Source organism: Peromyscus californicus, unplaced genomic scaffold (genome assembly GCF_007827085.1).
Source record: "Peromyscus californicus insignis strain IS unplaced genomic scaffold, ASM782708v3 Scaffold_6__1_contigs__length_162567912, whole genome shotgun sequence".
NCBI lineage: Eukaryota > Metazoa > Chordata > Mammalia > Rodentia > Cricetidae > Peromyscus > Peromyscus californicus.
Genome location: NW_026294584.1, coordinates 52,063,244 through 52,087,833, shown reverse-complemented (window position 1 = coordinate 52,087,833; position 24,590 = coordinate 52,063,244). Strand labels below are relative to the sequence as shown.

Sequence of the window (24,590 nt, the reverse complement as noted above, 5' to 3'; positions counted from 1 at the left end):
AAACACTGGGATCCTCTCTGAACTTCACTTCTTCCTCACAGGTAGCTCCCCATTGGGCCCACACATTTGTTCTCATTAGGTAAGTGCTGTTTCTGATCCTTGATCTTTTTTTTTTTTTTCAAGACAGGTTTTACTGTCCTGGATCTCGCTCTGTCGACCAGGCTGGCCTCAAGCTCATAGAGATCCACCTGCTTCTGCCTCCCAAGTGCTGGAATTAAAGGTGTGGGCCATCACTGCTGGCAGGCTTTCATCCGGTCCCCAGATGGAGGTGCTGTTTGGCGAAGCTGTGGACCCTTTAGGAAGTAGGATCTTGTTGGAGGAGGTAGGTCATTGGGGTGGGTCTGGAGGCTGGCCTCACTTCCTGTCTATTCTCTGTTTACTAACTGGAGACACAATGTAACCAGCTGTCTCTTGCTCCTGCCTTTGTGCCTTCCTTGCCGTGATGAACTGTGTCCCTTAAACTGTGATCCAGGATCAATCCTTCCCTTCTTAAGTTTCTATTCTCTGGTGTTTTATCACAGCAACGCAAAACACATAACTAATACACTGTGAAATATTGGTTAAGAAATTGCTGGAGACCATGGGAAAAAAGCAGCCATCTTTTAAATTTCGGTCTGTAGAGGGTCATATCATTAACCCCATCTACTTGAAGTGACATATCCCATCTTTGTAAAGAAATTCATTGACATCTCTTTGACACATTGACATGAGAATAAGAATGTCAAACTGTCATCTGACTCCTGTTGCTTTCTCACCAAAATCAGGTCAGGTCTCATATTCCCTTTGCCCCTCAATATATCTACTCTTAGGTTATAATTTCACTCTCTGCAGATCTGATACTATGAACTCAAGGAAGGAAGGAAGGAAGGAAGGAAGGAAGGAAGGGAGGGAGGGAGGGAGGGAGGGAGGGAGGGAGGGAGGGAGGGAGACTTTAACATTTAAAAGCCTTTGGAAGTCTGGGAGTTTGGGGAATGGCATCTCATTGAGTGTTGGGATGAAATATTTCCCGTTCAGAGAGTAGGAAAAAAGGGGTCTTGAGTTTTATGACATTGCTAAAGTGATATGAGCCCTACACGTTCATACCTGATCCCACATCCAGTCCCTGGGAACGTGCCCACACTTGGACCTCAGGAACCTATCCATACCTGGACCCCGGGAACCTGCCCACACCTGGACCCTGGGAACCTGCCCACACCTGGACCCTGGGAACCTGCCCACACCCCTTGGCTGCGTACTGTAGAAGAGATTCCAGATGTACCATTTACAGTTCTCCTCATCTGCTCCGGAAGGATTGCCTCATATGTCTGGGGACATCTGGCATCTTGAAGGCTAAAAAGCAGAATGGAGTGCCTTCTCCCACCAGTGAGTTCTGAGCAAGTCACTCCTCCACTTCCAAGTGTTTAACAGCTCTTGACTCTCCCTGGCACAGGGCAGTGGCCTCTGCATGCCTCAACCCACTTTTGCAATTCTTTTTTCCCTTGGTCTCTTTCTTCCATGCTGGGTTCCAGCCTGAGTGAATCCCCCCATTCTCTGAGCAAGTCCTGTACTGCTCTGTCCAGACGCCTGTGTACCTACCTACCTCACAACCTTCTCCCTAACATCTCCTTCAGTGAACCCTGAACCCCTCCCCTGAAGTTTGTGGTCCCCAAAACAAGACATGGGCTCTGTCACCACCCTCCACTACTTGGTCATTATGCAGTGATTCACATCTCTTGCTGCACTTCCACACTATAAATTCCTTGAAGATCTAAATCGACAAATGTGAGAAGTTAACCTTTTTTCCTGTTCGGTGCCACAGTTCGAATCAGGACTAGTCCCCGAAGGTCCCTTCGTTAATGGTTTGGTCCAGGGTGCTGCTGGGAAGTGGTAGAACTTGGAGAGGTGGGGCTTGTAGGAGCTCTCAGGATTATTGGGAGTGTGACTTTGAAGGGCCTCTTGTGGCCTCTGCCCTGTCTTCTCTTTCACCCACTGGCCTCCAGTGGAGAGGCTGTACCTGCCTGTGTTCCCTCCGTGATGCACTGCTGGCCCCATTCCCGAGCAGAGACTCGGAAGAAGTATGTCCATCATACTTCTGGGGACTGGAATCCCCAGAACTCTTAGTTAAAATATCTTTGTTCCCCCCTGGTATTTGCTATAGTAACGCACCATGGACTAACACAACAGGCCTGAGGCCCTCCATGTTCAAGAACTGAATACGTAAGGGCGAACTACCAAAGAGGGCGTTAAAAATGAATACCTTCAAGTGTTCTAACTGTTGACTAACAAATGAAAACTTAATTCTAGCTAATGAAACTTATCACTTCCTCCATCTACTACACCGTTGCTAAAAGCCACCCAGATATTAAAAACATCCGTGACTCATTTTTATGCAAAATTCCCTGCTGATATGCATCAGCGCCAGCCACCTAGATGAATAATCAAGTGTCATTTCCAATAAGTCAGAGACTCCTGTCAAGAGTTGTGGCCAATTAGAACTTACTCTGGTGAGGAGGTGGCTGTCGGGTTGCCAAGCAACAGCCAAGCTGTAAAGCACATTGAGATGCTCCTTTCCATTTAACCGGCGGCTAGTTGGGAGTGACATTATGATTCCAGCAAAAGAAAGACAAATTATAACCCAGGATGGGGTACCCGTGATGAGGAGTGTGTTTTCTTTTAAATGGAAATGGAAAACGAACATTTTTTAAGTAGAGTTTAAACAGTCCGTCATTATTCTGATTTTAATTAGAAGATTAGGTGTCAGTAGGGATACAACTGTGTCTCAGGATAATGGTCTCACGCTGCCAGATAAATACCCAGACATCCTGGAAAATGGGCAGCTGGTCAGACAGGGGCAATGTATTTTTGGACTCTGAAGTATTTATTACCACAGCTACTCTGGTTTATAATGACTTTTATTTTTATTGTTCGGAAGGATTAAGAAATAAAAGCAAATATTAAAAGTAACCCGCCGGCAGGGACGCTGCCAAGAGAAAGCTGCTTGCTCCAGAGTTATTGGAAAACTCTTCTGCTGTAGAAGTCCCTGCACCGACTGCCTGAAGAGTTTATGCAGGGAATTTAAGGGCCAAACGGAGCCCAAAGCCACGATGATGGCTGTAATTGTGCAAAGACTTTCACACTGAAATGGTCCGCGCCACACGTTCACTCATAAGCTGGCTGTATCCACTTGAATTTTTTAAAATTGTAGCCATTCTTGAGTCGTACGTCTTCTCCCAGGCAGGAAGGGCCTATGGGGAGTAATAAGCACATATGCCTCTGTCTACAAGACTCATACATTATTGACTATGCCTTCCCGACAGGAAACATCTGGATGAAAGTGAAAAATTAGGCAGAGAGCTGCAGCCCTTGGTGCTGTGCAAGATGCCAGCCTTCCTTGTTTGTTTCACATTGTGGAAACTGGTATCCATGTGTGAGTGGCTTATTCACTTTGGGGAGACACCCACATCCTCCGGGTCTCACTTATAAAGTTGCCTGATCTCTTATATCTGCTGGATCCTTGGTTATCTGGGTGAGGGAGCAAATGTTCACCACTGATAGAAGATTCTCAAGACAGAACAGATAGGGGTTTAACACTGTTACTGAGAGATCATGTGTAGAGGTTTGGTCTTCAGGACCGAGGTATTAGGAAGTGCTGTGGACCTTTAATTGCTAAGTTACAGGGAGCATGCCTTTGGAGGAGACTGTGGGACCCTGGTCTGTCTTTGTCTCTGCTCTGATTCTAGATGTGAACATTTGTTCCAACATGCACTTGTCATGACATGCCACCATCTGCCATTCTCCCTGGAGGCCAAGCCAGTGGAGATAATTGATTTTAGACTTTGACTTTGCTAAATTACAAGCTAACTAGACCTTTTATCTTGATAGGTTACCTGCCATGGGTATTTTATTGTAGCAATGCAAAGTTGACTAATATGATGCCATGTGGGCTTGTTGTCCTTGAAGCACTAAAAAGTGAGGCTCATAGTGGATATTGCAAAGACCTACTATCCAACAGCACCATTTTGCTCAATAACAAACTATGGCATTAACTCCCCAGGCTTTTACCTTTTTAAACTATGAGTCCAGAATAAACAAAGCTAGACTAATAATCAAATGTCTTCTTAATGTGTTAGAGTGCATGGTGAATCTAATAGTTGGTAATATTTCATCGAGTTATTCAACCACGGAGGCCTTTTCATCCTCAATGATTTCAGATCCCTTTCCTTGGTATTGATCGGCTTTCTGCCACTACGAAAACACACCTGAGACAAGCAATTTGTACAGAGAATGTGTTTCTCTTGGCTCACAGGTTTGGATGGTTCAGTTCGTGGTCAGCCAGCTAGGGTTTGTGTCAGAGCCAAACCTCTGACTGCACAGCCAGGAAGAGAAGGAATCAGATGTTTGGGATGCCACAGTCCCCTTTCAGGGATGTACCTCCTTTACTACATAGCCTTTACAACACAGGCCTTTAGGAGGCATTCAGGATCCCAGGAATAGAAGGGAGCCCAACTCAACACCATGTCAATGCAGCTGCCTGCTTCCTCCTCAAAGCATTCTCTCCTCTTGGGTACCCGAAGGTCACCTGCCACTCTCCTGCTGACTCACGCAATCTTACGAGAGTCTGTGAAAGTTAGTCCTTCAAGTTGGAAGAGTGTAGAGGGAAACACAGATGTGCGGGTTCCACTATACCTTCCCTCTTTCTGATTAGTTATGACATTTAAAAAGAAAAAAAAAAAACCAAAAAAGCACTAACCTGCCCTGAGGGCATCCCATTATTTATGTGTTTCCGTTGGAGAAGTATGGATTTAGTTTCAATTTTATTTCCTGAAATTAAATCCATTTACTTCCTGGTTCACAATAAAATTGCACACGATTCCAGGATTACTCACAGCCTTTGGTAAGGAATCTAGTGAAAGATTGTCAAGACCTAAATAAATCTCCCAGCTGCCCTTTTCAAAGCACGAACATTTTTGGAGGATGGGCGGTTAACCAGGCAAGATTTCTCTAACAACAACAATAATACTGAGCAATACTCAGCAATCCATTCTATAAATCCTAACCACTAGTCTATCACCATCCTATGATCCTGCTGGTCCTTCTTCCTGAAGCGAGCTGCATCAATCACATTTGCTCTGGCTTTACCTCTGCATATTATCCCCACTAAGACTAAAGCCAAAAGCAATTTATTTTTAAATGAAAATGTGACCTCACTTGACTCCCAGCTTTTTCAAACAAGCAAGCAAAAGCCATAGAAACCTGCATGCACACATGTGTGCATATGCATGCACACACACAATGCTGATCATAAAGTGATTCCGAGCACTGTTGACTGAGGCAGCCTAACCTAAGACAGATGAAGCCGAGGGGTGCTTTCAGGTTAAGAAGGCCTCCAGAAATCAACAGGGTTCTAGGGAAGGAGGCGGGTGGCATTCGGGTGCAGGTGGGGAGGACCACAGCTCTCAAAGTGCCAAAGGAAAATGTGGGGGGGTCATCACACCCCCACCTTTCCCCAGGGTACTCTTGAGCAGGAGCAGCAGGAAATATTAGATAGAAAGATAGCTAGAGAGAGAGAGAGACAGACAGACAGAAACACAGAATAGCCTCGGGAGGGCCTGGATCCTTATCCATCAGGCCCTGACTGTCTCTGCCAAAGGGCTTTTATATGAATGCCAAGGGGAGGAGCAAAAAGACCTCCCCCCAGTACAGCCAAGTGCAGACCCTTCCAACCACCTGTCGACCTTGCCCGTGGTCAAATCATCCCCTTGTGCAGCTCTTCTGTGTCAGGCAAACTCAGATCTCACAAGGAAACTTCTGTGAGCACCCACAGGAAAAGTCTCACAATTCCAAAGAAAAGCAGACTTTGTATTTGTTTATTTAGAATAAACCCTGGGGCTGATAAACCCTGAAGTTTGGTGACAGAAGTCCAAAAGCCTTTGCTTCAGGAAGGACTGGAAACGGCTCTCTCCATGTAGCTGCGGGCCTGGGCTCAGCATCCCTGCACTGTCTGGTTTTCCTCTGTCTCTTTATGACCTGCTGTTTCTACTTCCATGTGGATGGCCTATGAGTTTGTAAGGAGAAGGCCAACAATTTGCAACATCCTCTTACTTAGCCTTTTCTTTTTCAATTATGCGTCTGTGTCTCTGTGTGGGTACATACATGCAAGTGTGGCTGCCCAGAGAGGCCAGAAGAGGGCATCAGATCCCCTGGAGCTGGCGTTACAGGGGGTTGTGAGCCACCGTGTAGGTGCTGGGAACCGAACTTGGGTCCTCCGTGAGCGCAATGTGGACTCTGAACCCTGGAGCCCTCTCTCCAGTCCCTTGATTTTTTTTCTTGATAATGTGACTTCCCTTTTATTTTTTTCTTGTCACACAGCATTCACCCGTCCACTGAGCCACCATTACTGAGTGCCTATTATATACCTTGTGTGTGCAGCGAAAAGTTACAAAGATAACGTAACAAGAAAAAGAAAAAACTTTGTCCCCTGGAGCATCCACGAAGCAGGATGAGGCACACAACCAACCCAGTAAATACATAGACTGAATGGCCCCTTGGAGTCAGGGAGAGATAAGACACAGAAGACCGGGCCTGGGAAAGCAGCAGAGAGGTGTGTGGTACAGTGAGGTGGGGGGACCGGGCAGAGCACCCCCACCCTGGGGCTGTCCAATTCAGGCTTTAGCAGAATCCTGGAGGGACCCACAGGTTCTCAGGCACCTCAGACACTTTAATTCCATGTGACTTGGAGTAGCCAAGAAGAACTAGCTTTTAGTTTGTTTGGTTTGGATTTTTGAGAGAAGGTCTCATTATGTAGCTTAGGCTGACTTCAAACTTGTAATCCTCCTGTCTCTGCCTCACCAATGCTGCGATTATAGCCAACAAGTTGTAATCTGCCCCTAGTCCCATAGTGAGAACCAATGAGCTAGAGGTGAAAGGTCAAGGAAGCATCTGGAAGCCATCAGGGTCACATCTGCTGGGGAAGGAGGTAGTCAGGACACACTTCTTGGGCAGCCTGTTCTGTCTGTTATCTCCTGGGCCTTCTTCCACAAGCAGCTGGGAATGGATGCTGGAGACACTGGCAGTGAGGAAATGCCAACACCAGCTTTGATAGGAAAGGGAGGGCCATTGGGTTGAGAAAGGAGAATGCCCAGAGTCATTTGTAACATCTCATGGAGCCTGATGTTACCTTGGCCTGGCTGCCCTCCTAGAGTTCTGCAAGGAGAGCACCTCTTCTTCCCCATCACACAAGGCCAGCACTTCTGTATCTAAGACGCGTCTCAGCCCTGCAAAGTGCTTCTCCATTCAGAAAACAGCCTCACCCAACAGGTAATTTGAAGTTCACAATCTCAGACCAGGCCAGGACCTCCTGGGTGGGAGTTTGCATTTGAACAGGCTCCCCAATCAATTACACATGAAAGTATGACAAACACTGTTCTGTTTTTCTCAAAGTGCCTCAAGCAGTGTCCTGGGACAGAGCTAGGCTTGCAGTGTGAACCATTGATTTATGGTACCTGGGCATGTGGGACACCAGAGAAATGCAAGACACTTTGCTTTCTCTAATGGATGGGCCGAGGGCCCCAGTGGGTGAGACACTTTGATGTCCCACCTGGGCAGGCCTTGCACCTGGTCCATCTCTGCCTCACTTTGGAGAGAAACCTGTTCTGTAAGAGCAAGAATCTGCTTCCTGTCTTTTACCTCATTCAACTTTTCAGGACTGAAAGCAGACATCAGGGCACCTCTGACTTCTTCCCATCTTTTGTCACGTAACAACAGGATGCTGTCTGCTACCGGCTTGGGTTCCAGACCTGAGGCCTAAAGGAAAGTGACAAGCAGAGGGTTAGCATCCAGGGAGCCAAAGCCACTTCAGTGGCTATCCTAGTTAGCTTCAACTGTCAATCAAGTCATCTGAGAAGAGAATCTCTGAATCTCAATCAAGGGATTGAACAGATCACATTGGCTTGTGGGCATGTCTGTGGGGGTTATCTTGATTGTTAATTGATGGAGGAGGGTCCTGCCCACTGTGGGCAGCACTACTCCCTGGGCGGGTGGTCCTGGGCTGTAGAAAAAGCCAGCTAAGCACAAGCCCAAGAGCGAGCCAGCAAGCAGCGTTCTTCCATGGTTTCTGCTTCAAGACCCTGCTGGAGTTCCTGCCATGACTTCCTTCAGTGATGGACTGTGATCTGTCTGGAAGCACAACCCACACAGACCCTTCCTCCCCAAAGCTACTTTTGGTCAGAGTGTCTCATCCCAGCTGCGGAATGAAAACAGGACAGTGGTAATTGAAGGACATAGTGAATACCCCTGTTAAACTCCACCAATAACCCAAACCTAGATTTCTCTTGCAAGGTCACAGAGAAGCTTTATACTGTTTGTGGACAAGGATCTAGGACCCACAGCTGAGGACAACAGGGGACAGATGGACAGATCTGCTGGCCTTGTCACAGTGAGAACATTATCAAAATAACACAGTGGCCTCGGTGTGCCCTGAGGCCCCTTGTGAGGCCCTCTGACAATGACCAAAGTGCGTTTCCTAGGGTTGAAGGTCACATCTGGATTTTGGGGCAAGAGATTTGGGGTGTCTGAATTGATTGGGTTTGGCTCAGAGATGACAGAATTGTGTACCCATGTCCTTAGGATGTTGGAGGTGAGAGAAAGGATTGCTGAACAAGTGTCCTTCAGAGGCACCCAGGAGAGAGGCTTCTAAGAGCTCATTTGCTATGATGGTTCTATGTTCCAGCATTCACTGGGCTTTCCTTTTCTTTTTTAACTTTAACTTTGAAAATTCCATATGTGAGTACTGTATTTATATCATCCCCCCACTTCTCCTCCCATACGCATCCCTAATGACTCCTTCTCAAATTCATGATCTTATTTTGTAATTATAGATACACACACATATAAGTTTCTAAGTTCATTTAGTATTGCTCAGATGTGTTCAGAGCTGACCTTTGGGATCGGATAACCTATGGGGAGGTCTCATCCTTGGAGAAGGCCAAGTCTCCCTCCCTCAGCATCTGTCAGTTGCCTGTAGCTCTTCATCTAGGGATGGAATCTTGTGAGATTTCCCTATATATGTTGGTATGTCAACTGGTGGTGTCATTTTTTTTAGGCCTTGTCATTTTTCTTCTATTGAAAAAAATATTTTTTGTACTATATATTCTGATTATGATTTCCCCTTCAGTTACTCCTCCCACAGTCTTGCCATTATTCAAGCCTTGTTTAGGCAACAGCATTATTGAGAGTTTCTGGATGCGGCTTCCCCGTCGTGTAGAAGACACTATCTCGAAGAAGGTCCTCTGGCTCTTACAGTCTTTCTGTCCCACTCCTCTGGTGTCCCCAGAGCCTTAGGTGTAGGGGTGTGTGTCATAGGTCTATCAGCTGGGGCTGGGTACCCCATGGCTAGTTGTTCTTTGAGTTTTGGCCAGTTGTGGCTTTCTGAAATGGTCTCTGTTGACTGCAAAAGGAAACCCCTTTGATGAAGGGTGAGATACACGTTTGTCAAGCAAAGGATGAGATCTGCATTTACATATATGCCAGTCATGTGTCTGGAGGTAGGTCTGTGAGTGTGCCTATGGCATGGAGTGGATGGGAGTTGGAGGGACTCAACAGGCACAGCAGATGTGTGAGCCTTGTGTCTGGAGGTAGGTCTGTGAGTGTGCCTATGGCATGGAGTGGATGGGAGTTGGAGGGACTCAACAGGCACAGCGGATGTGTGAGCCTTGTGTCTGGAGGTAGGCCTGTGAGTGTCTTTGTTTCACTCTTAATCAACATAGATTTGCTAAATGCCCAGTATGGGCATTCTGGCTTGAATTGTACCTCCTGAAAGGTTAAATATGGAAATCTGGATCCCTAGAACTCCCTATTTGGGCATAGGGATTTTAAAAGGTATCTAAAATAAATAAAGCCTTTATGGTGAGCCCTAGTCCAGTGTGTTTGGTGTCTGTATATTCTTATAAGATTAGGACACAGGGGGTTGGGGATTTAGCTTAGTGGTAGAGTGCTTGCCTAGCAAGCACAAGGCCCTGGGTTCGGTCCTCAGCTATGGTTAAAAAAAAAGAAGATTAGGACACAGACATGCAAACAGAGGACCACGGGGGATGTAGAAGACAGTCATTTAAGCCAAGAGACAGATCACAGATGATATCAACCCTGACCTCACTCCTACTTCCAGCCTGTCCAGAACTGTGACAGAATGCATTCCTGGGTGTGGGTCCCTCAGTATAAGACACTCAGCTGTGGTCTTCCCAGAAAACTCATACAGAATGTTCAAGAACTTGTTACAGACAGTCCTGAGCAGGAAGCACTCGGCGTTGGCCCTTGTATTGGTTCGCTTTCTATTGATATGACAAAGACCGTGGCCAAAAGCAACTTGGGGAGGAAAGGGTTTATTTTACCTTACTATCATGGAGGGAAGTCAGGGCAGGAACTTGGAGGCAGGAACTGAGGCAGAGACCGTGGAGGAACATTGCTAACCGATTTGCTTGTTTTCTTATATAACCCAGGGTGACCGCGCACAGTGAGCTGGGCCCTCCCACATCAGTCTTTCATAACAGTTTTTTTTTAAAAAAATGCCCCACGGCCTTGCCTACAGACCAATCTGATGGAGGCACTTTCTCACACGAGGTTCCCTCCTCCTAGATGATTCTAGCTTGTGCCAAATTGACAAAAAGTTAACTGCCCTCATGAGGCTGACGGTCGAGTGGAGAAGCAGAGGAGAGTGAATATCATTCATTATAGCTTATGAGAAAGTGAGTTTCTCAAGGGGAAGACGGGGTGTGGGGGCATGTTATAGGGTTACATGGTCAAGATCCTGGTCCTGAGAATAAGCCATTTCGTAACTGAGCCAAGAAACATACACAGGAGTCCCTCCCTAGGGCCTTCTCCGTTCCCTCCTCCCCCAGGCCACTCTTCTATCCTAAAGGCAGCCATGCCAGCTGTGGTTACAAATGGTGCCCTCCCTGTTCGTCAGTGTGGCCCCAGCTCTGAGGATGCAGCAGGATTCTGGGACCAAGCACTCTGCAGGACCATGTGTGCCTTGGGGCTCCAGTGTTTCCTTTCACTGTTTTAATTATAGCTGAAGCACGAAGCCAGCCATCATAATTCAAACGCCTTGTAAAAACTCCTATTTAGAGGAAAATTATAATTTTCTGATAAAATATGAACACTCAAAATAAGCCATAAAACATAACTGCAAAGTATCTAGAGGATTTAATTATATATTAGAACCCAGTTGCTGGGATATTTTTCTGCAGAGGAATACCTCTCTATATTTAGAATGAGATTCTTTAGGAGTGCTGTGGCCACTAAATTATGGTTTTATGGAATTTTTGGAACATAATCTGTTTATTTAGGTTCCAGAGTCAAAGGAGGAAATCATACATTATGGATATTTATAGAGTGGCAAAGTCCCAGCCTGTGCCACACTGCTAAGACTTTTCACTTGGAAAAAGAAAAAAAAAGTGAGACATAGGTTTATACGGTTCTGCTACAACAGACTCAATTGTTGAGTCAGGGTCAAGATTGACTGGATTTGATCCGTCCTTGAGACTTAAGAAATGGGAGGCTGGGGAGCCAGCAGAATGCTCATTGAGGCCCTGAATTCCACCCTCGGAACCCACGTATAAAAAGGTTGGATGTGGCGGGTGCACGTATAATCTTAGCACTGGGATGAGGAGATGGGCAGATCTCGGGGGCGTGCTGGCCATCCAGCCCAGCCTACTCAGCAAGCAAGCTCTAGGGCAATAAGGGATCATGTCTCAAAACAAAACAAGAACCCAAGGTGGATGGCACCTGAGAAATGACACCCGTGTTTGACCTCTGGCCATACACGCGTGCCCCTGTGTCCCTGTATACAGACACAGAAGACCTAAGGGCTGGGTTCCTGCTATCTTCCATCTTATAGGGAAAATACCTCACTCTCCATGTAGTTTGTTATTAGACTCCCAACCGCCCCCTTAGCCTGCTATATCTTCAGACTGGTTCTACTGGAGTCCTCCGTGGCTTTGCTTTTTGGGTTTTTCATTTGTTTGTTTTTGATAGTCAAAGTCAAGGGTAACACTCCCGGAAGTATTTCGTGTCTAAGCATGTATTAGAACAAAAAGAGCAGCAAAGCAGTCATTTCAACAGACGGCAAGAAGGTATTAACGGCAAGTGTATTAGCTACTTTTCTTGTGGCTGTGACAAGAAGCAACTTGAGAGGAGGGTTTTGTCGGGCTTATGGTTTGAGGGGATATAGTTCTTCATGGTGGAGGAGGCCTGCGGCGCGTGGCTCTGTGATAATGGGGGAGTGTGTGGCAGCTGCTTGTCCACATCTCAGTAGATCAGGAAGCAGAGGGACAGAAAATAGGCCATGTCTCCCAGGGACCCACTTATTCCAAGGAGGCCCTTTGTCCTAAAGGCTCCCCCACCTCCCAAGTTAGCACAGCTGGCTAAGACTAAGTGTTCAGTTACATGAGCCCGAGGACAAGATTGTACACCCAAACCTTCAGCCTTTGGCTGCTGTAGGCTTATGGACGTCTCCTAATGCAATATGTACTCAGTCTATCTTCAAAGGTTCCCCCAGCCTCACAGTTCTAACTGTTTAAGAGTCTAAAGTTTCTTCTGAGACTCAAGGTTGTGAGCCCTTGTAAAACAAACAAACAAGCCATGAGCTGCACCTCCCAACACACAGAGTGAGCATTCCCAAAATGGGGGAATGGGAGCCCAACAAAAAAATCAGTCCCAAACCAAACCCAAGCCTAGCAAGACAAACACTACACAGCACAGCTCTGTGTCTGATATCAGGGACTTTGATTGCATCATCATTGCTCCAAAGGGCTTGAGTAATGCTGCCTCTCAGCTCTGTTGTCTGTAATACACGTGGTCTCTCCTTAGGTCTGGTTCCTCCCAGTGCTCGATGTTTTTCTCATCGAGCATTCCGTATTTATGACATCTCCAACAAAGGCTCCAACTTCACAGCTTCATTCACAGTCTTCTCAGGAGCTTCATGTGGGGAAATCTAACCCTGCTACACATTCTCTGGCCTCTGAATTTTCTGGAACCTTGGTGCAAGATTCTATGACCCTATAACTCTTGGTTTCTACATGCCTGCAAAACCGGCACAATGTTGACAAGGAATCCAGTTCTTCTCCTGGATGGAGATATAGCCTAGCCCGCTGGTCTACAGGCACGCTAGGCTCTGTTTATCCTCATGACTGGACCTGGAAAAACCTTCCCTAGATGGCCATGCCCATGAACCTGACTGTAACTGTCTACATTTCTGATGGCGTGTTGATCTTCCTAACTTTTAACAGAATGACCCATTATATAATGCTTACAATATTCTAAGGCTTTCCTAGTCCATAGTTCCAAACTCTTCAAAATCCTTTCTATAGCCCTGCTCTAAAGACCTATGAACACATGTAGTCATAGCCACGACTCACTTCTCAGCACCAGTTTTCAGTATCAGCTTTTTATCTCACGGCTGTGACCATATACCCAACAAGAAGAGACTTATAGAAGAAGAGTTTGCTTAGGTTGACAGAATGGAAACAATGTGGTGATATTTTATTTGTGCTGAAATGTGATTTTTAGTTGTATGTTAATAAATAAAGTTTGCCTGGAGATCAGAGGTCATAGCGAGCCATAAAAAGAAGTCAGGTGGTGGTAGCGCACGCCCTTAATCCCGATCACAAGGCAGGCAGAGTCTCTGTGTGGTCAAGGACACAGCCAAGCATGGTGACACATGCCTTTAATCCCAGTACCAACCATAGAGACCTGGAGGTCTGTATAGACAGGCAGTGACAAAGTGATGTGGCTGGGCTTAGAGCCGATAAGAAGGCAGAGCAGGAAGGCAATAAAAGCGCAGGTTAGACAGGAAGAAGCTGTCTCCGGGGAAGCAATGGTGAGGTGGTAAGCTAAGGCTAGTCGTGGCTCTTCACTATTTCTCTGATCTCTTCGGCTATTACCCCTGTATTTGGCTCTGTGTTTCTTATTTAATAAGACTGTTTAGAAATTCGTCTACAGAGCAAGGCGGAAGGTGGCTCTGTGGCCATGGGAGTGTGGCAGGTGCTTGTCCACATTTTAGTGGTCCAGGAAGCAGAGAAGGGACAGGAAATGGACCTGGGATATAAATCTCAAGGCCTATACTTCAGTGCACCACTTTCTCCAGCTAGACCACGCCTCCTAAAGGTTCTAGTACCTCCCCAAAGAGCACTACTATTGGAAGACCAAATATCCAAATGCATGAGCTGTGTGTGGTGGGGGCATTTTACATAAAACAGAACAAAAACACAGGTGTGAATCAGCTGTCATATTCTAGGATGTCTACCTGCAAAAGAAAAACCTTGAAAATACAGGCTGTGGGACTTGGCGTGTGCCCAGTGAATATTTATTGGATTCATATTACACAAGAGAGGGAGTTTCGGTTGTTTTTGTGACCCTGAGGTGTGGAATTGGAAAGAGCTCACAGGAAAATCACACCTATCTCCAGGGGAGCAAGCTCTTTAATCAAAATTCTTAATCATTCAAAGGCGAGCCAAGCTGCCTTCAGCAGTGAGCTTCCCATCACCAGAAGGATGATACACAGCTTACTAGGAACACAGTTCCAGAAGTTTGGCCCCTGGGTTGGGAGCGGGACCTAGATGACCTTTTAGAACTCTCCAGACCTGAAGCTTCATCTCCAGATCATCATGCCAGTTGACATTTTGTTTTATTTTGTTTGGAGACAGGGTCTCGCCATGTAGTCTAGGCTGGCCCCAGGCTCTCCATCTTCTTGCTGAGTACTGGAATTACAAGCATGTGGTACCAGGCTGTTTTTTTAAATAAATTTTGAAAAATGAATACACATATACAAAATTAACCTGTTCTTAAGTGTTCAATGCAGTGCTGGGTGCTTTCCACTGCTAGGCGGCCATTGCCACCGCCGTGTGCACAGCTCTCTTTCCTATTTCAATTTCTCATGTGCATCTGTCTATGCATAGTACACGGTACTGTGTTACATAGAGCATTTTCATATAAGCATGTGCTGTATATAGAGCATATTCACCTCCATACCATACTATGCACCTCCACCCTGCCTGATCCTTTGTTCCCAGGGCGGTTTTGCATCTAATCTTATGTCATACACATGTGCATGGCTTTATGTATCTGTTTAAAATCTAGGAACTACAAAGGAGAGAAAAAAAAATATCTGGTTTTTGAGATAAGCTTAATTTGCTTAGGTGATGATCTCTGATTGCATTGTGCAAATAATGCAGCTTTGTTCTTTTTCTATGGCTGAAAGAAAATGCTGTTGTGGATAAATATCACCTTTTCTTTATTCTTCTTTCTGCTGCTGGATACATAAGTCAGTTCTGTACCATAATCACTATGAATCACACAGCCGTGATCCCTGATATGAAATCTCTGTGATGTGTTGATTTGGAACACAGAAGAATTTCCGTCATGCAAACCTGCAGCAGCTCTACCTGCTGGACCACACCCCTGCTCCACAGCTCTGCCTATGCATTGTCCCCACTAGCTTTACTGAGGAAGGTCCTGGAAAGTCTTGAGGGCCCTTGAAGGAGTAAAGCATAACTGGCTGGGCAGAGGGAGACTTTGGGTCTTCAGAAAGGAGCTCAGAGACACAGGGCTCTCTAGACTCTTGTCTGTCCATCTGGCCATGTATGCTAAGTGTCCGCGAAAGTGCCTCCGAGTTCTTTCAGGCCAGATGTGTGTAACATTCAGGCCAGAACCTGTGGACTGTCTGTGTAGCGAATTGCAACCAGCACACAGGAAGAAGACCCAAGTGTGGTGTCTCAGGCCTATAACCCCAGGACCTGGGAGACGGAAGCAGGGGAGGTGTGTGGGTGCGGGGCTAGGCCAGCCTAAAGAGCAAGGTCCTGTCAGAACAGTAACAAAAATCAGAACACACAAAAATAAAGAAAATACAAAAAATGAGAGAAAGAGAACAAAGAAAGGGGATAAAGAGAAACAAGAAATACAGTAGGATGTCTTGAGTTTTTCATAAACGTTTGGGATTTTGTCATCCAGCTCATTTGTCATAGGTGTGTGTGTATCTATGTGTATATGTATGTGTCAACATCAAAAATGTATCTCTTACTGTTGGTCATGGCCAGTTTCTCACTATTAGTTAAGCAAGTTGGAAAAGCCTATTCTAATCCAAACCCCAACCCTTCAGGTCATCCTCTCTTTCTACTAAAAGCATATCAGTCACAACTCTGAAGTCTCTTTGATCAGCCAAGGCCAGCTCGCTCCACCCCCAGGGCCACCACCCTGGCTGTGGTCACCATTATCTCTGCCCTAACTGATGGCCTGGCCTCCAGCCTTATCACACCCATCCATTTTCCACACTGCAGGACCTTTCCAGAGTGTGAAAGTTGATCTCCTGTGACTGGAGAGTGAGTTGATGGTTACAGGAGGAAAGCGGGATCGAGGAAGGCTGGCCAAGGGGTTCTGAGCTATGGTTAGGCAGGAGCAAGAGGCTCTGCTGTACGCTGTATGATAACCTTGGATGACAGCAGTGGAGTGTGTGTTTCAGAAAGCTAAAAGAAAGGATACTGCATTAGTCTACCATGAAGATGATAAATGAGAGGAAAGACAGATGTGGTTAACCTGCTTTGAACATCACACAACGTAAGGGTGCCTCATTATTATGCAAATCATTACATTTTAAACAATATTATTGTTGTGTGAGCATGATCTGTATGAGTGCATATGAAGGTAGGGGCAATTTTAGAGCCAATTCCTTCTCTTTACCTTCATGTGGGGTCCAGGGGTTGAACTCGGGTTGTAAGGCTTGCACAGGGAACACTTTTACTCAACAAACCATCTCAGCAGCCCTTATTATGCCTTTGAGCATTAGACAAAAGAAAAAGACAACAAAAGCAGAAATACAGCCTCATCCAACAGTTCCTTGTGAGAATTCCTCTCGCTTGTTTGTAAGCCAAGGAATGCTTTCACTAGCCACCCTACTCTTCCCAGACACAGCACAGGGCCAGAAGGACGTCTTTAAAGGACGCCTTTGACCTTGTGTTTTGCTGTTGTTGCTATTTGTTTGTTTCTTTTCTTTTGTTCAGCATGTGTGTGGTCATGTGTGTACCGGTGCCCATGTGTGCACATACGCATGAGGAGGGCAGAGGTCAACCTTGGGTAGCATTCTTGGGAACCATCTACCTTGTTTCTTGAGATAGGGTCTCTCACTGGCCTGAAACTTAGCAGGCACACCAGACTGGCTGGCCAGCCAGCCTTGGGGGTCAGTCTGTCTGTCTCCACAGCACTGGGGTTACAGCCCGTGCTCCAGCATGCCGCCTTTTCACACGGATTCTGGACATCGAGCATCCACCTCATGCTGGTCATGCACTCGCTTGCCTCTTTATAACTTCTCAGTCCTCTGTTGAAATAGTGTGAAGATACAGGGTGGGGCCTTCTGGAAGTCCAGGCTGGGCTTGGGCAGGATGATGCAGAGGTCATAGCCTGGCTCTGGGTAAGCTTTAGGAGTGATCTGTTTAGGCCTCTGTCTCCTGATAAACTGTCAATGATATTTACTTATTCTCAAGCAGGGTGGCGGAGTTTTTCACTTAACTAATGTTTACTTAGTACCTGATATAAGCAAGGCCCTGGATTTGGGTGCTTGAGATACATTTGTGAATAAAACCAAACTCTCTCTCTCTGCATCAATTCTAAAGGAGGAAGGCAGACAGAAACATAAGGTATATTTAACACATACCTTGCCCACCCACTGTGCTGGGCAAGTCACTCTTTATGGCCAGACAAGGAGAGAAACAGATGTGGTGTGCTTTGGAAGGCAGAGCCAGAAGGATTCCCTGACAGATTAGTATGGGGTGGGAGAGCGTGAGCATTGATCTTCATTGTGGACATGACTGGATTCGGGATCACCGAGGAGATACACCTAGATGTGTCTGTGAGGCTGTTTCCAGAGAGGTTTAACTGAGGAGGAAGAACCGCCCTTAATGAGGAATACCGGTATCCACATCTGCTTTCTGACTGCATGTGAAACGTGACCAGCCACCTCACACTTCCATCACACGCCTTCTCACCACGGCAGACTTCTGTCTTCAGCCTGTGAGGTGAGATAAGCACCTCCTCCCTTAAGTTGCTTCTTGCCGTGCGTTTGGTCACCTCAGCAAGACAGTGACGAGTACAGAGACCAGGGTCAAGGATGACACCAAGAGTTTTGAACTGAGCAGCAGGGAGGATTGTATCAATACAGTTAAGACACTTAGAGCATCCCTGGCATGCAGTATTTGAGGCTACTTCATGTTATTCAGTCCTCCTCATCTTCTCTCTTAAGGCTCCGTCATCTCAGCAGCTCATCTCTTCACCTGGCGCTCTTGGTCCCACTCCAGCCCTTTCCTCACTTGTCTGCTAGCTCCTACTTTCCATATAGAACTCAGCTGAGCAAACACCTCCCAAAGGAAGCTCCATTGCCTAGACATCGCTCCAATGCCCCTGTACAAATAATACATTTCATTCCCACTTTTGGAAGGCTTTTATGTGTAGAAGCCAGGATTTTTCTTGAAGGAATTTGTAAAGGAGGGCTTTTTAGGAGTCAGCTCAAGTTCACGAACAGCAAGTGGTACCAAAGCAACCTCGTGATTTCTTCTTTCCTAGAGAGGCTGATCTGTAGACGCAGGAAAGGGAGCATTTATGACTTACTTCCAAGGACATTCTTATGGAGAAGGAAGAGAAATAGTGGGTGGGTAAATAACTCTTTTGGGTGTTTTCATGGCTGATAGAACAAAGACAGATAAACTCTACCAATCTGGAGTCAAGTGGAAAACCATAGGTTTCGACACTGAGCCTAATCCAATTGCGTATGTTATTTGCTATTGCCATAATAAACTACTGATTTGCAGTAATCAAAGCTGAGATTAATGCTTGAAGGAGCACAATTGAACATTAAGCCAGACCACTGCCCGAGCCAACAAAAGCCGATTCCAAAATCTGTCAGAAACTTACAAGAAAGAAAAACTTTCTCATGAACACAGATCCAAAAGGCATTTAAGCAAAACCCTAGCTAGTATGATCTAGTGACATATTAAAGAGTATTTTATCAAAACCAAACAGGGCTTTTTCAAGGAGTGTAGGCCTTGAAAAGCCACCACATATAATTTGTTACATTAACACAGTAAAGGAGAAGACCTATACAATCTCAACAGATGCCAAGAAATATTTAATAAATTTAATATTTAGTAAATTTGATATTTAATAAATTTCAATAGCCAAATCTTAATAGACTATGAATAAAATGACATGAAATATGCCTGGTGGTGGTGGCACATGTCTTTAATCCCAGCACTCAGGAGGCAGGGACAGGTGGGTCTCTGTGAGTTTGAAGCTAGTCTGGTCTACAGAATGAGTTCCAGGACAGCCAGGGCTACACAGAGAAATCCTGTCTCAAAACAGACAAACAAACAAACAAACAACAAGCCCAAAACCAAAACCGTGAAATATGTACAAATTTGCATAGAAGAAATAAAACTGTATTTATTATAGATGGCATGGAGGAATAGTATAGAAAGTTCAAGGAGTGTCTGCCACCATACTATTTGAATTTATACTGAGTGTAAGACTGTTGAGTGCAGACTAAAACTGTCCATTTCTTTAATGCACTAGGCTGGCCTCAAACTTAGAAATCTGCCTGCCTCTGCCTCCCAAGGGCCATGAAAGGCGTGTGCCAAGATCAGCTTTAAAATTATCTAATTGTTAAGAAATATATTTAACAAATGATGTACAAAACCTCTAAATTAAAAAATACCAACCATTACTAAAACAAAGAGGATGTAAATGATAGAAAGAGGCCACATTCACAGATTTGGAAACTACACTGTTGATATGCCAATTCTTCAAAAGTAGACAAGCTGATTCAAAACTGTATGCAAAGAATCAAAGGACCTCAAAGTCAGGATCAATGATACCTTTATCTTTCAAATGTATTGTAATGATGGAATAGTTATTTACCCTATAGTATTAGGGTAACAAATCAGTCAATGGCACAAGACAGGATCCAGAAATAAATACACACAACGTTTTGATTTGTGGCAAAGGGATTATTTAGTGAAGTGGGGATTGAATGGTCTTCCCCACAAATGATACTGGAGCATTTAGATATCAAAATGATCCATCTCTTACTTCCTACCAGAAAGTCATTTGGTAGGAGATGGCCATAGCCCTATGAGTGAAAGGCAAAGCAAGTGAAACTTACAGAATGCTTTCCAAAGCTTGGAGGCAGGAAAGAGTTCTTAAACAGAATAACCAAAGTAATACCGTTAGAGGTTTTGATAATCTAAACTTTATTATCAAACAATATCATTAAGAAAATGATCAAACCACTCTTGAGCATATACCCAAGGAATGCTCAATCATATTACAAGGACACTTGCTCAACCATGTTCAGGGCAGCATTATTCGTAATAGCCAGAATGTGGAAACAACCTAGATGCCCCTCAACCAAAGAATGGATAAAGAAAATGTGGTATATATACACAATGGAGTATTTCTCAGCAGTAAAAAACAATGACACCATGAAATTTGCAGGGAAATGGATGGAACTAGAAAATATCATCCTGAGTGAGGTAATCCAGACTCAGAAAGGCAAACATGGTATGTACTCACTCATAAGTGGATACTAGATGTAAAGCAGAGGATAATCAGACAACAACCCACAACTCCAGAGAAGCTAACAAGGAGAATCCTAAGAGTGATGTGTGGATTGCCCTGAGAAGGGGAAATAGATGAGATCTTCATGAGTAAAATGGGGGTGGGGGAGACAATAGAGGGTATAGGATGGAGGATGAGAACACAAGGGACCGGGATAGTCGAGCTGGAAGAGGGATGGAGCGGGAGAGCAATAAAAGAGATACCATGATAGAAGGAGACATTATAGGGATAGGGAGAAACCAGGTTGTGGTGGTATTGTGTTCCCCCAAATATTGAGCACCCTAATAAACTTATCTGGGGTCAGAGACAGAACAGCCACTAGATACAAAGGCTAGAAAATGGTGGCACTCACACCTTTAATCCTAGCACTCCAGAGGTAGAAATCTCTCTGGATCTCTGTAAGTTCAAGGCCATATTGGAAACGGCCAAGCATGGTGACACACGCCTTTAATCCCAGAAAGCGAGGCTTTAATCCCAGGGAGTGATGGTAGAAAGCAGAAAGGTATATAAGGTGTGAGGACCAGAATCTAGAAGCATTTGGCTGGTTAAGCATTTGGCTGGTTAAGCTTTCAGGCTTCTAGCAGCACAGTTCAGCTGAGAGCCATTCAGATATGAGGACACAGAGGCTTCCAGTCTGAGGAAACATGATCAGCTGAGAAGTTGGCCAGGTGAGGTTAGCTGTGGCTTGTTCTGTCTTTCTGACCATCCAGCATTTCACCCCAATAACTGGCCCCGGGTTTGATTTTATTAATAAGAACTTTTAAGATTCCTACTACACCAGGTGCTAGGGAAGTTCCCAGGAATCCATACAGCTTAGACTACTAGCAATAGTGGAGAGGGAGCCTGAACTGGCCTACTCCAGTAATCAGATTGGTGACTACCCTAATTGTCATCAGAGAGCCTTCATCAAGTAACTGATGGAAGCAGATGCAGAGTTCCACAGCCCAGCCCCAGCCTGAGCTCCAGGAGTCCAGTTAAAGAGAAAGAAGAGGGATTCTATGAGCAAGGGGCATCAAGGTCATGATGGAGAAACCTACAGAGACAAAAAACCAAACTAGTGGGAACTCACAAACTTTAGACCAACAGCTGTGGAGCCTCCATGGGACTGGACTAGACCCTCTGCATAATTGTGTAGACAGTTGTGTAGCTTGATCTGCTTAAGGGGTGCCGTGGGAGTAGGATCAGGATCCATCCCTGGTACATGAGCTGGCTTTTTGGAGCCCACTACCTACAGTGGGACACCTTGCACAGCCTTGGTCCAGGGGGAGGGGCGTAGACCTGCCTCAACTGAATGTACAGACTCTGCTGACTCCCTATGGGAGACCATACTTGTCGGAGGAGGGAATGGGGAGTAGGTTGGCGGGGGAAGGCTGGGGAGGGGAGGCGGGAGGAGGGAAGAGAGGAGGAAATCTGTGGTTGGTATGTAAAATGAATATAACATTTCTTAATAAAAAATACACTATAAGAAAAAGATCCATAAGAAAAAGAAAGTGATCAAGGAGCAGGGGAGGTAGCTAAGTGGATAAAGTACTTGCTGGACACCTGTGAGGACCTGAGTTCAACCCCCAGGACTGGCGTGAAAATCCAGAGCACAGTAATGTGCACGTGTAGCAATCTCAGCAATGGAGAGTGGAGTCAGGAGGATCCCTGGAGCTTGCTAGCTAGGCAGCCTACCCTAATAGCGAGCAAGACACCCTGTCTCAAAAAAACAAGGTGGCGGTTCCTGAGGAACAATGCTAAAGCTGTGCTCTGGCCTACACACACACACACCACACACACACACACACACACACACACCACACACACACACACACACACACACACACACACACACACACACACACACACACATCAAGAATGCTACAGACAGCTGAGCGGTGGTGGCGCATGCCTTTAATCCCAGCACTCGGGAGGCAGAGGCAGGTGGGTCTCTGTGAGTTCGAGGCCAGCCTGGGCTACCAAGTGAGTTCCAGGAAAGGTGCAAAGCTACACAGAGAAACCTTGTCTTGAAAAACAAAAACAGAAAACAGAAAACAAAACAAACAAACAAACAAAAAAAGAATGCTACAGACAAGGGGAAGATATCCCCAGTGTATTTTTTTTTTTTTTTTTGGTTTTTCGAGACAGGGTTCTCTGTGTAGCTTTGCGCCTTTCCTGGAACTCGCTTTGGAGACCAGGCTGGCCTCGAACTCACAAAGATCCACCTGGCTCTGCCTCCCAAGTGCTGGGATTAAAGGTGTGCGCCACCACCGTCCGGCATCCCCAGTGTATTTATCTGACAAAAAAAATTTCAGTTCATATAAGGATGGCAATTAATTGATCAGAAAACAAAATCAAACACCTGTTTAAAAACAGGCAAAAGTCTTACAAGCACAAAAGAGGACTTTCACATGGCAGGTGAGCATATGAAACAGTGCCGAGTATCATTATTCATTAGATAAATGCAGATTAAAATGGCAATGATACGTCACTACCCAGCCAGAAAAACAATGGAAACCGCGGAGGGTAGCGGGCTGGTAAGATGGAGTGCTCTGCCTCAGACTACCTAGGTTTCAGCAGGCTCAGCCACCTTGAAAACCGATCCGTGGTAAACCGGAAGGGCAGGCACACACCTGCTCTTGTGACTCAGCAATTGTGATCCCAGGGATCTGTTCCGAAGTGCATTTCCTTCATATGCTCTTAACAATTGGACTCAGAGCAGTAAAAATCTAGCAACTCCCTACATGTCCAACAACAGAGGAACAAAAGATCTTGTATACATCAGAGAACTCTACAGCAATAAACAAGGTGGATTGCATTCACGTTAATGCCTGGCTGTAGATTAATCTTAGAGATACATTGAGAAAAAAAAATTAGCCAGGACAAAATGACACACTCTGTAAGTTATCATTTACATAAGATTCAAGAATGGGAAATACAAGTCTAATGGTAATAGACGTCAGAAAAGCGGTCGCCTCTGAGTGGTAAGGACCAGAGCACTGGATAGAAACGTGAGGAGACCCCCGCCAAGTGTAGGATCTGCTCCAACCCTGAGTTGGCTGACAGTCACATGAGTGCACACACATTCAAAAACCCACTGAGTTTACGATCAAGATGTGTAGCCAGGTGTGAGTGCACACACATTAAAAAACACACTGAGTTTACAATCAAGATGTGTAGCCGGGTGGTGGTGGTGGTGGTAGTGGTGGTGGCGCATGCCTTTAATCTAAGCACTTGGGAGGCAGAGGCAGGCAATCTCTGAGTTCGAGGCCAGCCTGGTCTACAAATAATGTTCCAGGACAGCCAGGGCTACACAGAGAAACCTTGTCTAGAAAAAACAAACACTAAACTAAACCTAACAAATAAAAAACCAAAAACCCAAACAACAAAAGACAAGACTGTGCCACATTATCTTTAATTCGTGTAGACTTGAGTGATGGTGAACACCCAAATGAGAATCTCCACATATGAGTGGAAGGCTTCAGGCTGGGACTTAAATGTAGCTATTCAGAACTGGGATAACCTACCACATTTCTCACTGAAAGGGCCTTGATCAACAATAAGCTTGTTGGGCAGGGCCATCGCTGGCAGGAGAGAGGAAGCCTGGCCTACTTTCCTGATAAAGGCCCTGCTCAGTCTCAGGAAGTGTCCACTGTGATGTGGGATAGAATTAGACCTTGTCATCTTGGTGATGGTTTTCAGACATGGACCACAATTTAAGAGCTAAGTTAAGAACATCCCTTCTTCCCAGAGTTCCCTTGGCTGATTTAGTAGGTTTTTAAACTTTTGCCTTTATGATATAAATGAGACCTAAGATAAGCACTCTACCATTGTAGCGCTGGATCACTTTTGACTCAGATTTCCCATCTTATGCACGCGGCTGAGGGTGCCACCTTCAGAGACCACATCGACGCCACCTGTGTTGTGATAGGCCGTTCATCTCTCACGAGCTTCTTCTGGTTTCCTTAACCCTGGGTCAC

At 45.5% G+C, this 24,590-nt stretch overlaps 1 protein-coding gene across 2 annotated transcripts in view; it reads right to left on the bottom strand.

Annotated features, from left to right (window-relative positions):
• Nucleotides 1-24,590, bottom strand: part of Tbxas1 (thromboxane A synthase 1) — a 172,534-nt gene that overhangs the window by 70,072 nt on the left and 77,872 nt on the right. For both annotated transcript variants that reach the window (XM_052720899.1, XM_052720901.1), the window contains one exon: nt 7,666-7,782. In XM_052720899.1, the coding sequence (XP_052576859.1) occupies nt 7,666-7,782 (117 nt within the window). The remainder of the gene's footprint in view (nt 1-7,665; nt 7,783-24,590) is intronic.